The sequence below is a fragment of the Monopterus albus genome, unplaced genomic scaffold (assembly GCF_001952655.1).
Source record: "Monopterus albus unplaced genomic scaffold, M_albus_1.0 scaffold22.1, whole genome shotgun sequence".
NCBI lineage: Eukaryota > Metazoa > Chordata > Actinopteri > Synbranchiformes > Synbranchidae > Monopterus > Monopterus albus.
Window position 1 is genome coordinate 1,945,932 of NW_018127902.1, and position 15,804 is coordinate 1,961,735.

The 15,804-nt window shown below is 43.3% G+C and overlaps 2 protein-coding genes and 1 long non-coding RNA gene across 4 annotated transcripts in view; 2 read left to right on the plus strand and 1 right to left on the minus strand.

The window, feature by feature from the left end:
- Nucleotides 1-2,560: 2,560 nt before the first annotated feature.
- Nucleotides 2,561-13,943, minus strand: LOC109956850 (uncharacterized). The gene is made up of 4 exons (XR_002274475.1): nucleotides 13,725-13,943; nucleotides 13,448-13,516; nucleotides 13,189-13,306; nucleotides 2,561-2,809 (listed from the first exon to the last, which is right to left on the minus strand). It is a non-coding gene; the product is annotated as an uncharacterized LOC109956850 (long non-coding RNA).
- LOC109956849 (zinc finger protein Aiolos-like) lies at nucleotides 2,756-11,855 on the plus strand. Of its 2 annotated transcripts, none has more exons than XM_020594264.1 (8): nucleotides 2,756-2,827; nucleotides 3,744-3,810; nucleotides 4,142-4,237; nucleotides 6,083-6,490; nucleotides 8,059-8,226; nucleotides 8,597-8,713; nucleotides 9,545-9,655; nucleotides 10,904-11,855. In XM_020594264.1, exons 2-8 carry the CDS (start codon nucleotides 3,759-3,761, stop codon nucleotides 11,542-11,544), a joined length of 1,593 nt encoding a protein of 530 aa, XP_020449920.1. In that variant the 5' UTR covers nucleotides 2,756-2,827; nucleotides 3,744-3,758; the 3' UTR covers nucleotides 11,545-11,855. The 2 variants fall into 2 exon arrangements, with proteins under 2 accessions (XP_020449920.1, XP_020449921.1); XM_020594265.1 differs by having other exon boundaries at nucleotides 8,600-8,713.
- A 113-nt stretch (nucleotides 13,944-14,056) lies between the features above and the next one.
- Nucleotides 14,057-15,804, plus strand: part of LOC109956812 (MLLT6, PHD finger containing) — a 26,122-nt gene continuing 24,374 nt past the window's right edge. The window contains exons 1-2 of the mRNA XM_020594175.1: nucleotides 14,057-14,871; nucleotides 15,704-15,783. Of these exons, the coding sequence (XP_020449831.1) occupies nucleotides 14,763-14,871; nucleotides 15,704-15,783 (189 nt within the window). The 5' untranslated portion in view covers nucleotides 14,057-14,762. The remainder of the gene's footprint in view (nucleotides 14,872-15,703; nucleotides 15,784-15,804) is intronic.

A 15,804-nucleotide genomic window follows, 5' to 3' on the forward strand; every position in this document is an offset into this window, starting at 1 on the left:
ATGGAAACCCAGCATGTATTATAATGCCTTTGTGAGTGTGCTTTGTTTTGGCTTTTTCCTTCTGGCTGATGGCTGGTTGCCATAGGCGGGCCATGGGCGGCAGCCAAACCTTTCAAGGCCATGCACCACTCAGGTGGGTGCTACAGTGAGTGTTGTTCGGGGCCGAGATTCCTCATTCGTCTCCACACCGTCACTGATGAGAAATGTGCAGAGTTACTAATGGCCTTGACTGTATGTTGACACAGCACTCCAAACACATTCATTTAAGCCTGCTCCACAAAACAACATGAAGACTTATTTTATTGAGCTAGGATTTGTGTGTCTGAGTTTTGAGTGGCATTCTGTCACAGAGGCTAGTAACTTAGAGATTACCAGTGGTTGGAAATGCTTTTTTTTTGTAGATATTGCCTGCACTAAGTGTCTGTAGCTTCATATTTCACAGTCTTTGTAGCTTGTAAATCTTTGTCCAATACAGAACTACAAGGGAGTATGTAGAAATGTTGCATTGCTTTTAAATTATTTTTGAGGGGCAGTTTATGCTTGTATTAGATAGCTAAAGTACAGAGATGACAGGAAATGTAGGGAGAAACAGATGGGTAATGCAATGTAAAATTGACCCTGGTCAGACACAAATCAGGGATGTTGTGGTTTATTGTTGCTTCTTTGGAGGACAGGGCTCACAGTTTTTCAAGTCAGTCTTAAAATAAGGTGCACCATATGAACAGCAAAACTGGTCTTGCGTGTTGTAGTCAATCCTCTAGCTCGTACTGGCCATGAAATATTCACCTCATAACCTGCTTCCAAACGAGATGGAAATTTACTTTAAGGTTTATAGGCTCATCTGTAGCTAATATGAGGCTTCAGCAGTGTGAACTGCAGCTCTTTAAATGGCAGTGAAACGCAGCTCTTTAAATGTCTCTTTATTCCCCTACTGTGTTTCCCAGAAGAAAGAAAAATGGGGGGTAGGTAATAATCTCAGTTAGTTTGGTTTGATAGGTGTGACACTCAAAACAGAACCATGGACCATGAGGACTAGTGACAGTAACCATAATGAAGTAAAAAGCAGCTTGTTATATTTCTAGGAGTTTGAGGGAATGTGTGTGGCCTCGGCCTCAGGTGTCTGGTTTAAGTTAAAAAAAATTAGAAATGGATTCCAAGTGTCAGTGAAGGTTGGTATATTATTCTTGTGGATGGATGATATATTCTCTAGTATGATATGAAGGTTGGTCCAGTGGTTGATGTGTAATGAATTTTTTAGATTTCCAGTTTAGAAAAATTGTTTTCTTGGCAATAGAGAGATCAGAAGTGGGTTTTTATATTTAATTGGTAGGTGGTCGACTTCTGTGACATTACCGAGCAGGCAGAGTGACGGGGATGGGGGGATTCTACAGCTCAAGATGATGGAGAGTTTCTCTGTCACCGCTATCCAGAGGGAGTAAACGGGTTGACAGGTCCAAGTAGCATGAAAGTAATCATCAGCGCAATCCAGAGTGTATTGTGAGCAGGTATCTGTATCAATGAAACCCATTTTAAACATTTACCTTGTGTGATGAGAGTCCTGTGAACAGTCTTGTATTGTATACAGCATTTCCAGAACAGTGTTTCCTTGCTAAATTGTAATAGACAGTCCCCTTACTATTATTTCAAGGCAGACTAACAAAGTGTGGGCCAATCTTTTAACCCCTAAGCCACCAGGACATCCCATCATCCAGTACTCATCTATCCATCCACTAGTTACACCTGTATAGAGACCTGCAGGGAGTTTGGAGCAGATCCCAGCTGACACCGGGTGAGAGGCAGGGTAGATCCTGAACAGATCTATCACAGGGCTGACACACAGAGACAGGCAACCACTTACATTCTCACCTACTAGGAATTTAGAGTCACCAGTCAACAAAACCTGTGCCTCTGGGAGGAAGCTGGAGTACCCAGAGAAAACCTATGCATGCACAGAGAGAACATGTGCACTCCAACACAGAAAGACTCCTGTTTGAACTTGGAACCTTCTTGCTGTGAGGCGACAGCACTAACCACTGCACCACTGTGCCGCCCCATCCATTACTTAAATGCTCAACTAGTGCGATGTTATTTTGCAGTTTTTTTTATAGTGACTTCCTGAGGTCATTAATTAAATGCTTCTTAAAATGAATGCCTAAAGTTTCAAATCAAGTAGCAAAAACACTTTTTGTACCTTGCATCATTATGTCACACTCATTTGGCAAATGCTTATGACCAGAGCAACATACAGGAAATGCAGTCAAATTCAATGGGAAAGACAGATGGATGTCATCAGAAAATCTGAAATGCAACCCACCCACACAACTAATGCAAAGTGTTATCAAAGTGTCTAAGTGCAAGTGCTAACAATTTGGTATTTTACTAAGTGGGGAGGGTAAAGTTGGAATGAAACATAACTTTATCATTTAGCCACAAGATGGAGTAATAGCACCTTAGATGGAAACAGGTCAGGAACCATGTGGGCTGCCTGAACTGATATCAGACTGTCATAATTATGGCCAGTTTTTGTTTTCACTCATAAACATTTAGTGCTATAAACTGTACATGTGTAGGTTTAGTGAAAGAAAGTTTATGTTATGATCATGAACATGGTAAGGAGCAGTCTGACGTAGTCCGCTGTGTGAGCAGTGTTTGGTCTTTGTTGCTCCACCTTGTTCAAAATGAGTTCCTGTTCCTTTAAGGAAATCTCTCCAAAGATCACCGCAGTGATGTTGCGTATATTCCATATTCAGAGAAAGTCCAGTGGTGGAGTGTGGAATCTCCTACTGCCAGATCTGTTCTCCTCCGAGTGCTGAGCAAAAAAAAGCAGGTAAGCTCTTGTCATCATTACTCAAACATAATGTTAACTTCCAACAAAACATGAAACCAAAAACCAGTATCTTGGAATTAACTGTCACGTGTAGATATCTGCTTCTCTGTTTCATTTAGACCATGTGAGAAAGTTTGTTATTGCTCTCTTTTGTCATATACTGTAAGAGTAGTTACAACTTTCTAAATGATGGAGTCTTTTCTAATTAACTATACAGTTTTTTTTTACTTTTTATTACAGTTAAACTTGTATTTTATATTTTAAGTGTGTTGGTGAATCAGCTCTATAAAAACTAATACATGGCTTAGTAAAGCAGCTTTCGAAGAGTGCACAGCTATATATTTTATCTCCTAATTCATTTTTAAAGCGTACCTACACGTATTGGAGTCTCACTGGTTGTTAGAGTGGAAAGCTTTTTTACACATGCTCCTATATACAGACCCCAGCAGGAAATACATGTTCAGTGAACATCATCTCTTTCTCATAAGGCTAAATGTAGTGACAGGGTCGAGCAATCAACCGTGGGCTTTTACCCACCTTTTTTTTTTTTGGTAACTTCTTTTTGTGCTGTCCAGCCAACAGGAACAGTGAGATGCAAGTGTCGCTTCTATTTCTTCACATGCTTTGTACAAATAGTAAAGGGGGCTTTTAATAGCGTCAAGAACATTACAAACAGTTTTTACTCACACTGTGTTAAACAGTTAAACAAAATGTCACATCATCAATGTTTGCAACAAGCCTGCCTTTTCAGTAGCACTAAAATGCTAAATGTTCTCTTTCTTTACTGCTTCGTAAAGAAATTGTAACAGATCTGGTTTTGAGAAGGTGCTATAAGAAGGAATCTGGCTTGACCTGGTTAGACGTATTCATTTCATACTCCCTCTCCTTTACTGAATATCATAATTCCTTTCCACAGAACCTTTTTCCCATCATGAACACAGACAAGCATCCTGAATTTACCTCCTCAGAGGGAGACGGGATGGGTGAGTATCTGATTTCTTGACTTTTAATGATCAGGCTGTACATATTTCTCCACAGCTGCCACCATTCGGCCTGAGCGCACATGACTGTAGAGTACTGAAAGCTGAAGGTGTATTTGCGGAGAAATTTGTGCAGGCTATAGTTGATAACAGGCTGCAGAGAGACCAAATTGTCAGCGTCTCAGCAACAACAAGATGAAGAAACATTCTTGCACATTAGTTGTTCAGAGAGGCATTTTAATATTCTATTATTTTAACAACAAACTGTGAAATCACCTTAATAAAACAAAAAGTAACACACTATTTACATATGCACAATCTGTCACTTTTTCAGCTGTTTGCAGTGATGTTGCAGATGTGAAGTCACAAGAGGAGGAAGAAGAGAGAGAGGACAAATCATTCAGTGACAATGGAATGCAGTGTACCGAAGGTGTGACGGAGCCACATACCTGTACCCACACATACATATGCTTGACACTTTTGACAGCTTTCCACTGTGCTTTGCAGTTTAGCCATCACACTCACACCCCTTCGCACAGCACAATGAGTTTTTTGCCCAAAGACTACAAACAGAGGGTGCAGGGCGCTGCTACAGAGCCTGAGAGCTAACGCATAGGAATGCTGCTGTTGAGAAAGGAACTAAGATAAAGGTCTTATTTTTAGAGTGACCACTGTGCTTTTCTGTGGTTGTTGGAAAGGTTTTAGGTTTTATATACATAAAAAATAAACTGCATGCAATGTTTTTTTCAGCAGCACTTAAATATGTTAACTAGAAAGGGTGTGTATATGATGAACAGGTGCTTGAAGTCATGACGGTCTCTAGTTGTCCTGAGGTACGGTTAAAGGTGCCTTTGTTTGTTTCCTGCTCCGGTGCTCATCCTGATGTTTCATTCAGGAAAATGACAGTAATTTGAAAAAGAATTCTTCATTTTTGATGGGATCAGCTTTCACTATTTGGATGGAATAAGAGCCGTAAAGTGAGCTCCAGGTCGACCGACTCACTGCAGTGTCATGCATTCTGTGATAAAACTTACTGTATATTATGATTTTCTAATGTGATGTGTTAACATTGTGCGATATAAAGAGCATTTCTTCATACAAACTCATTAGTGCAACCTCACATCAACCAGGAAGATTTTGCACATCTCTAAACTGTGACCACTTTGTTTCACACATGCCATCTTGTGTGTGGAAATGTTTTTGCCTAGCCTTGTGGCCTTTGTCACATAAAAAAAAAGAACATGATGTTACAGACTGCTCTCCTATTTATTTCTGACTGCCACCCATCTGCCCCACTGGGTGTACTTCCTAAAGCCCTGCTCTGCGTCTGCTGTGCAGCCTGCGGTTTACTGTTCTGAGACCCTGGACTCTATATCAAGCCTCTCGAAGCTCTGTGCATACGAAGTTTCCATAGCACCTCTCAGTGCTTTCCACAGTGCAAGGCGCTGCTGTTGAGCTCATCACCAGTCACCGCCATGACCACAGTGTGGTTTCTGGATGGAACCGAATATGCTGGGGGCTGGTTGACACTTAGCAAGAGGCTACATGAGAGGTCCTGCAAATCAGGCCTGAGAGCCAAGCATGTGTGTGTTGAGAAAAATGCATGCATGGGCAGATCAAGGATGGTGCACAGGTCTGACCTGCAGTGGGTACAGAATGACAAAAAGGCCAAGACAAAATGCGTAAAAATTGTGTGCCATTGAAATGAATTAGAACTGGTGATCTGTTGGCTGATGGAGGAAATTAAGGAAACATTTTAGTTTTCTATTTTTGGGAGTTTCCCGTATCTGTGAGGGAGGCGATAAATAATCAGTCTGAAATCTGTTTTTAAAAGTAGATGAGGAATTGGTGTTGAGTGTCTGAGGTACCTGCTGCATCTCTCTCCTGCCCTGGTTCTAGTTTCTGTGTATGCAGAGGAAATGCCTTCCCTTTATCTCAAGCACACATCTTCTGAATGTCTTTGTAACACTGCATCTGCACAAATTAAGATACCCACACATTAGAGATGTGCTAGTGCTAGTACTAATATCAAGCTATCGTCTATAAATACAAATGTAGAAGTTAAGCTATGACAGCCTTTCCCATTTTGGGTGGAGTGGAGCCTCCTCAAGGTTATTTATTGCTTTAGTTGCATGTGAGAGCATCAATTGTTGTATATGTGCTTTACATGACTTATTGTCTTGCCTTAGTAAATACGTGCTTTTTTATAACAGACACCTTATATGTGTATAGAAGAAATGTTGCTCCACATACATTCTGTGCTTCCCCTGCTTAGGTATGATAAAGACTGAGGCAGAGGAGATGGAAGATAACGAGCAGTATCTCGAGGCTGAAAAAGAAAGACAGATTGTGCCCAAGGAGGAAGCAGAGGGGGCCAGTGAGGATGGGATGGAGGAAGGATTTGATGAGGAGAGGACAGAGGAGGGCGATGATGAGGAGAGGGACGGGGAGGGGGATGAAGAGGGAGATGCCCTAAACGAGCCACAAGACTTGTCACTGGTCGACTACTCGCGTTACGACAGTGTTGCTCTGTCAGATGCCCACGCAGCAGCGGCAGATGGAACCTACGCCCCTGGAGCCACAGGCCCCCGCATCCAGTCGTCAGGCAAGCTCAGCTGTGACATCTGTGGCCTGTCCTGCGTCAGCATCAACGTACTGCTGGTGCACAAGCGCAGCCACACGGGTGAGCAGAGGAACGCAGCCTCAGAACCTGACCTCAAACATGAGAGTTGTGCAATCATCACGTTAGGAGATAGCACCTCGTATTGATTAGGTTAAGATGTTTGATGGAGTGACTACGGTTCACAATGTGCAAGCCTGCCTTATACATGACGCACTTCCAAAAAAGGGGTGCTACAGCAATAACAAGAGGCTGTGAAAGAGCTATTGTTATTCAAATATAGAGAACATGCAATGAGTTTGTCATTTGATCACATTAACAGATTAGTCAGCACATCATAGCACTCCTACAGTCATTATGTTGCCCCATAATTGTGCAATTCCTGCAATAATACCTTGCTTATTAATATGAGGTTAACTAAAGTATTCAAATCAAGTGCTTAGAGCAGATTAACAGTATGGAAAATAATGTTCATCTCATACACATGAAATGCACGTTTTCTGTCATCAGATTACTGCCTATCCACATGTAGTAATACTTTTCACTGTTAAGTACAGTAACACACAAGTCAGGGATATTGTGGTTTATTGTTGCTTCTTTGGAGGACAGGGTTCACAATTTTTTAAGTCGGTCTTAAAATAAGGTGCACCATATGAACAGCAAAAGTGGTCTTGCATGTTGTAGTCAATCCTTTAGCTCGTACTGGCCATGGAAAATTCACCTCATAACCTGCTTCCAGTAAAAGTGATGGAAATGAGATCGAAATGTACTTTAAGGTATATAGGCTCACCTGTAGCTAATATGAGGCTTCAGCAGTGTGAACTGGTCATTTCAAACGCAGAAGTTGTAGGCCACATCTGCAGATGTCACACTTCAACAGAAAACGAAATTCACAAAAACTGTCAAACCAAGTTCTGCAAAGAAAATGAGGGACCTTTTACGTAAGAGGATTGCTCTCATCATGCGTCTATCTCATTCCTTCCATCATTCTACTGTGCAACTAACAAAGCAGGGTCTATGAAATGAAGACATAGAGGTGACCATACCACGATCGCATACACATCAGTGTGGCTGCATTACTGGCTTTTTTTTTTTAAAGGACCATCTGGCTCAGTCATGCTAAATTCAACACGACGAGCTGTGGTTACTGGTTTTAGTAGTAAAATAGGTGTTCTCATCTTTTACTGCTGAGTAGAGTTGAGTGGTAGGCTGTTAAACTTGCGGGGCTGTTTTCAGCATGGGAAGTCTAGTACACAATATGTTTGGCGTTGGTGTGGTTTGGCTCGTGAGGATGCTGTTTCTAGGTTTCTCACAATCAAAGTGGATGTTGTCTTGTTCTGGTTTCAAAGATGGTGAATGATTTTTTGCAATTCATTGTAATACTAAGAAAAAGAAAAGGGTGTACAACTAAAGTCATCATATAAAACACTATCACAAAATTTACACTTGTGAAGCTGTGAACACCATGTCAGTGTCTTGCTCAACAAACTCAGCAACCACATGTAGTTTACAATAATCAAACTTTCATGTGCAATCAAAATATGTTGTGATATAAAAACCAGATGCCATGCTAAAATGTGAAATGTGCAGGATTGTTTTCATGGTGTGTGTGTTTTTTTTTTTTCACCCAGGCGAGAGGCCGTTCCACTGCACTCAGTGCGGGGCCTCCTTCACCCAGAAGGGAAACCTGCTTCGCCACATCAAACTGCACTCCGGGGAGAAGCCTTTCAAATGCCCCATGTGCAGCTATGCCTGCCGACGACGTGATGCTCTGAGCGGACACCTGCGTACTCATTCTGGTACCAGCCAGCCATACACATGCCAATCTGACAAGCACTGATACTGTACGCACCTGTGTACTGTACCACGCTGCTTGGTTTCTCATTCCTTTTGAATCTGAACACATGAAGTCTGCTGAGCTGACACAACTTTTCCAGTAACACCCTGCCATGCATTCTCATACATTTACACAAATTACATCAGACATCTTACTCATTCACCTCTGGAAACTTAGTTTCAGTTCACGTGTTTTTACTTGCAGACGTACAGCACAGACTCTAATGTGCACATCATCAGTTTTGTATGAAACCATGTGTCTAAGGAAGTAATAGTCACTGTATCATTAAGATGTTGTTGAGGTTTGTGATTAACTGAAACTCCTGCTCGCAGTAGAGAAGCCCTTCAAGTGCAACCACTGCAGTCGCAGCTACAAGCAGCGAAGCTCTCTGGAAGAGCACAGAGAGAGGTGCCATGTGTACATTCAGAGTAAAGGTCCCACTGAGAGAGGTGAGCACACACTCAGCCTTATCTCACAACCGCTTTCTGACACTTACTCACATGAAATATAAGAACATCTTCAAAACTCCAGCATGTCATTGGAGGACCCAAAAAGACCCAGTGCACAAATGCAGTTGGCTGTTAATGTCATCGGACCGCTGCAGCATCTACATAAACATATTTGTACATATGCAGCAGGTGCACAAATGTTTTTTTTAACAGATCGGCCCCTTCAAATGAATGAGCTTATTGCTGTTACTCCATCATTACAGCTAAATAGGTTATGGCTGCTGTGGTGTGGATGCACTGTGTTATGAAGACCGTCTCTCATGCCTGTAGCGGCAAAGGGGAAGCCAACTATGTAGGGCAAATGTTTCAGCCCAGCCATGCACCACATGCGTATGCAAAAATACACACTATGTCTAACCTACCCCCAAAAATGCACCTATATACTGACAGGACAGTTGCAACACACAGACAATGCTCTGCTTCTGTGGTCGCTTAATGTCGTAAGTTTATGCCTGATATTGCCGTAGTGGTGAGGAAGTACATCCTCACCCTGTGGTCTCCTCTCCTGCAATGGTGAAGTAAAAAGCACCAGGAAGTGAGGTCAAAGGAGTTTCTGATCTCAAATTAATATCTTTTCCCTCTGAGCGTGTCTCTGCTTAAAGCAGCTGGGCTGACTTGTAAGATTTTTTTTGTTTCACATCGCAACTTCAAAGGCTTTGGCAGATGGACAGTTGCCATTCTGTTCACTCTTTACTCATCATACTGCTCAATCAAGATAAGGTCTTTATTTCCTTCTTGCACTGACTTTCTCACTCATTTGCTGTCAAGCAGAGGACAGCCACACATCCAGGGCTCAGATGGGCAGTGAGCGTGCTCTGCTGCTGGACAGGCTCGCCAGCAACGTAGCCAAAAGGAAGAGTTCAATGCCACAGAAGTTCACTGGTAAGAGCAGCTAAACTCACAGCAGACACACAGAGGCACTGACCTCGACCAGACCAGAGAGTCATGCTGCAGTTTTGAAGCAGCTTATAAAGTTACTTTAGATATGAACAAAAATATGAAGTTTTTAGTTTCATTAATACAGGTATGTCTGCTTAATTGCTACTCAGTATTTCTATTTTGATTATTCCCACCTGTTTACTGGCATCTTTATCTTTATAATATGCTGCTGTCTTTTTGAAATACACAGCTCATTCGTGCTTTTTTGCCGGGTATCTTTGCTTTAAAACACAGAAATCACGTTTTGTAAATTATTCAAGTTGTCTGTCTGAGCTACTTGTTTGTCTGTCTGTTTGTCCTTGCTGGCCTCCATCTCCTGCCAAACAGGAACTGAGGGCAGAACACCTGCCTCATACCTGCACACACCACAGAGTCCACTGCCCTAAATTCTCTGCAAGAATTGTGTCATAGGTGGGTATCGGTAACCCTGCATGGTTAAAAGAATTGATACATGAAAAAAGAGAAACGTTCCCTCAGAACTTCTCAGATGAATTAATCACTTTGTAAGTTTTGATTCAAATTCAGATAATTTGCCACAGCAAATATCACTTTCAGTAAAAGGCTGACTTGGCACAGCGATTTCCCAAACTTTATGGGCGTACGCACACACACACATGCACACACAAAACGATTTTCAGTAGTTGGCTCTCACCCTTTTGGTTAAGCCCAAATAACACTGGGTTGTAGTTTCACAATCAAGCCTCAAGCTGCTCGCAAAACAAGGGTGCACTGGTAAAAAACCCTCCTATGTTTCTCTATCAGGTTGACAAATGAAGTGAGATCTTTCAATATGACAACCACAGGGGGAAAAGAGAAGTAGTGTCTGCAACCACAAAGAGAGAGAGAACAGGCAGGAGGCGAGAAATGTGAGCAGGTGCTTCTCTGTCTATACTTCTGTGGTGCAGCTGCACTAGAGGCCTTCGTCTGCGTTGTCTGCTTCCTCTCAGCCCTCTGTCCTTTCATGCCTCCAAGCTTGGCTGCTGGTTCAGGATGCTCTCATGCTTTAAAGTGACACCACAGTGAGGACTCCTTAGAGTGCTGTAAGGATCTCCGTTGCATTTTTATCATCTATAAGCAATAACTGCTTTAACTGCCCCTCGCTGTTTCTCCAGCCATGCTGCTGGCTGCAGTATGTGAAGCCTCTTGCTGGTGAATCTTGAATGCTTTTTTCTTCTCACGTCACTGGTCTAGGCGACAACGGTGTCTGCCTGGACCTGAGCTTTAACAGGGAGCTGGCCCACCAAACCGATGTCAAGAACCCACCACCAGGCTCCCCCGGGTCAGACGGCCACCATCAGCAACAACCAGTCCTCACAGGCCAGGACAGTGACCCGGCACCCTCCCACAGGCCCTACCCCATCCCATTAAGCCACAATGACATCAGCCATATGGGCCTCACCAACGGCCACAAGTTGAGCATGCCACTGCTGGGCCTCTCTCACACCGCCCAGCCACCCCTCGGCATGGACTCATTCCACACTGACAGCTCCCAAATGTCCCAACCTGTCATGTACAGCTTAGGGCATCTACTGGGGGGGCTGAACCACCAGAATGGTGTACCTCACACACATGCCCAACCCATCCCCTTGTCTCCTCTGGAGGCTTTGCGAGTGGTGCGGGCCGACGGGGAGGCCGGAGTGCTGCCGGGGGCTGTGTACCCCTGCGGCCACTGCAGGGTGATTTTCCTGGACTACGTCATGTTCACCATCCACATGGGATGCCATGGTTTCCGTGACCCGCTGGAGTGCAATGTGTGCGGCCACCGCAGCCGGGACTGCTACGAGTTCTCTTCCCACATAGCCCGTGGCGAGCACCGCCTAGAACTGAAGTAGCTTTCATTCGTGCTGACGTTCATGCTTACATACACAGACATATTGTCAGACAAAGAACACTGTTTGAGCACATACACAGATTTACACATATAAGTAGTTGGCAGTATCAGACATAAGGATGAAGTAGCATGTCTATCTCCCTCTCTCTCTTGTGTGTGTGTGTGTGTGTGTGTGTGTGTGTGTGAGTGAGAGAGAGAGGGAGAGAAAGACGTTATAGAAGTGTGATGTGTCAGAATGTTCTTAGTCATACTGTACTCATCTGAGAAGGTGGCATGTAAAGTGTTAATGCGGGAGTAATTCTACTTCCTTTACATACCTAAAAATGATCCCTGCTGTAGCTGTTGTTTATATCATATAACATTATGCCACATATTTGTTTAAATGTTCAACACATTACCAAAAACAAGTGCATCTATTGTATCCACTGTGGTTTTTATGTTATCCTTGTTAAAGCTTGAAAATAAACAAGAACCTCATTTTTTCTTCCATTACACAGAGACCTGCACGTTGTTGAGAGAACTGTCTCTGTAAAGCACTTGCCAATTCAACACTGCAAAAAAAATTCCTATTATCTAGAAGGTCACGTGTCTCTTTTAAGCCTGTGGTTTTGAGAGACGTGCAGTTCACGGCTTCAAAGGACATCACTTCACTCTGCACCTATATGTTGGTTTCTCACTCCTAAATATTATACTCATTTAGTGCTCCCTCAAGTTTGAAACAGCTCAGAGTTGTACAGAGACATTTCTGTCACACTAAATAAGGGTATATACACCCACACATATATATATATATAGGAAAATAAAACTACAGTATCTTAAAAAGACACCAGTAATGGGGATAAAAATAAAAGTCAAGGTAGGTCTAAAGTAAATAAAAAAGGCTGCTGAATGCCTAAAGATTCATATGACAGCCAGTTAAAGCTGTTATGTTACATTAAATCAGTAACAAAGGCACTAAGCTCCTATTCCACTGTGGTCTTTAAGTTTTGATGTGCTCTGAAAATGATCAAATGATGGGATCATTTCAAATGACATTTATTGTAGGATCATCTCCTAATTTCATCATGGCATTTAGATCTCACTGTTCTTCCCCATATGCTCTTGGAATGTACAATGGATCATAAGTCCTATCACAGTAGCACCCATCTGCTGGGGGAAGCGTTGTACTGCATTACAGCGAATTAAATGTTTTCCTTGCACATTATGGCTCTACATAATGTCATTTCAGTGGGCCACATGGTGCCTTCATCAACTCACTTGGGGTCCTAGAAATTGGTGCAAGCAAAATAGAGAATAGGTCCATATCCTTGTTTCTTTAACCAGAAGAAAGCTCGGACTGTACAAAAATTATTTGAATCAATAGTCTAACCCTTCCCACTTAGCCCTCATCTCGCCCTCAGAATGGACAGTAATACATTTTGTTTACCAGTAAAACTCCACATAAAAGAATTTATCTGCGTGAAGGCAAACTGTACAGTAGATAAAACTGAGGGTTTGTGGGAATTTTCAATATCTGTAAAATGACAAACCTCTGGTGACAGCTTAATCTGTCGGTTCCGAGAGCATGGGGGAAGTTTTGGTGAATACGTGGGCTCTGAGTAGCCAATAAAAAGGCTGTGTGTGTATGTGGATGCACTTCACTCACATGTCAGTGCAAGGACTTGGTCACGCTTTTCTGCCTTCAGACCAGAAAGGAGTGTTAGCTTCATCCAGCTGCCACTGCGCTATCTGTCCGCTCCATCAGTGCCAGTTCCCTTTTCTCTCTTTAGGTTTGAAGAGAAGTGACACTTGTGAGGCAAACTGTCATTACAACTTCAGGTCCATATGTCACATTAAACAGCCCAGTCATCCATTTCAAAAGAACAACCGCACTGCTTCTCTTTTTCCAATTATAAGACACTCACTTCAGAGTATATGTCTTCTGGGTAGTCTGTTGAGTCAGACTGAGTGTTTGCACTCAGTAGCCGGTGGTACTGTAGGAGGATAACAAATGCATAAAGACAGACGGATGTTTTTCCTGACACATCACCTCTGAACATAAACATTTGGGAAACAGCAATGGGACTTGCATCTTGAAAATCCCTGGTTGTGTCCAAAGTCTGTGCATGCATGTACGTGTGTGTGTGTGTGTGTGTGTGTGTGTGTGTGTGTGTGTGTGTGTGTGTGTGGAGTCCCATTTACCTCATAAAATCAGCCTGCCAGACAGGGTTTACTCAGCCAGTCGAGAAAGGAGTCATACAGCAATAACAATACAAGTCAAAAAATGCTTCTGGTGACATCTACTGGCTGAATTATAGGAGTCAATTGGACAGACAAAAATCTAAATGAAATCCATGTATCTATGTATTTTAATTAGAACATACAGTATCACACTACACACTGACACTGAGAGGAACAAAACGATCTAATAAAGTCTGAGCCATGGAACCAGCAGTAGATAATTGTATGGGTCAGCAGAACAAACTGGAATTTGACTTTCACATCTGTTTACTGTTTATTGTTTTGGCTGCAACTAAAACGCGGTTAGTCTTAAATTAGAGAGATAGAGAGAAATGAAGACAATTTTCACAAATAATTGAAAACAAATTACAATTAAGTAAAATGAAACAACAAAGCAGTAGATAATAGTGTATCATTCACTGTGGATGTTTTTGCTTTCAGGTCAGGGCACTGGATGGTGAAATATCTTGTAATTCTTGCCTTGCTGTTCTGCGGAAATCCCGAAGATGGCGCTGTTATAACAATATTAATGGTAATGTTGCATCCAGCGGTTTTGCCTCATTGATCTACGTTCTGCTAATCCACTTTATAAAATGTTAGAATGAATAGGGGCCTGAAGGCATAATTTCTCACAGCGATGTACACACATTGAAACCGATGCAAGAGTCTGAAAACCTACGGTGAAAAAGCGATTCACGTTAGAAGAACAGCAACTTGCTACCTTTGCTGTGACTTATTGCGACCCAGAGGAGCTGGTCTGCGCATGCGCACTGCATCGGTTCTATGGGGACGGGGAGGACATCACGGAAAAAACGTAGAAGCAACACCACAAACCCCACGCCGAGATTTCGTGTCTTCGCTGCGCTAAAACCGCACGACGAAAGCGCCTTACGACTATGCCCGGTGCGGCGTTAACGTGCGGGACAACCACTTGACAGGCCTGGGCGAGGTCTGAGCCGTTGCTGGGAGAGGAAAGACATTTCTTCTTATGGGAGCAGCATGCGGGAAATGGTCGGAGGTTGCTGCGTGTGTTCGGACGAGCGAGGCTGGGCTGAGAATCCTCTGGTGTACTGTGATGGACACGGCTGTAGCGTCGCCGTTCACCAAGGTAACATTAGCCGCCGTTAGCCTGTAATTACCGGGCAGCTGAGCCGGTGGCTGGAGGCAGCCAGAGCTGCTGGTAGGCCGGCAGGTTTCTAGGTAGGTCTCTTGGTGTCTACGTGCGTGTTTGTGTGTATTGATGTGTGTGGGAGGGGCTGAGGTAGGCGTGCTGTTTGTTGTTTCCTCTCGGCACATGATTACACGCACAGGGCCAAGCAGGGTGACGCCGAGGCTGACTGGCGTCTTGATGGCACCTCAGGTGCGCGCGCGGACTGTTTCACGACTTACTGAGCCGGAACAGCCCGGCGGGTCCGTCCTGTTCGGACACTGTCTTACCTTGTGTCCGCTCGCTTTGTTGCTTTAGAGTGACTAGAAATGGGAGCAGTTAACTTAGGTGTTGACACTTCAGAGTGGAAACCTGCCTTCGGACTGGAGCCACTCGGAGTCAGGTGTAGATTTATGCCGTGCTCTCATCTCTAAGGAGGGTACATTTCTGAAATAATTGTGGTCCCTATAAGTGAAAGTGATGTAAAATTGGATGAAGAAATATTTGTTAGAAGCTGTCAGAGCAGGCTGAACTGAGAGCTGGCTCCATAGGTTCTTTTTCAAAGTCCCAAGTGGATGATTTTTTTAGCCAGCTGATCAGGAAGACAGCAGCACAGGACAACAACATGAGAGAGATGTGTAAATGCCTTACATTAGAAAATGATAAAGATTCACATGTGGATGAGACATACAGATATGAGCCCGTATGTTATATTTTTATGTGATGGGAAACTGCTGATGACAGTGTGACAAGAAATCCATAATCTTTTCCCTGTGTGTGTGTGTGTTCCCAGCATGTTACGGCATTGTCCAGGTGCCCACTGGCCCATGGTTCTGTCGGAAGTGTGAGTCACAGGAGAGGGCGGCGCGTGTGGTGAGTGCGCCAACACATGGC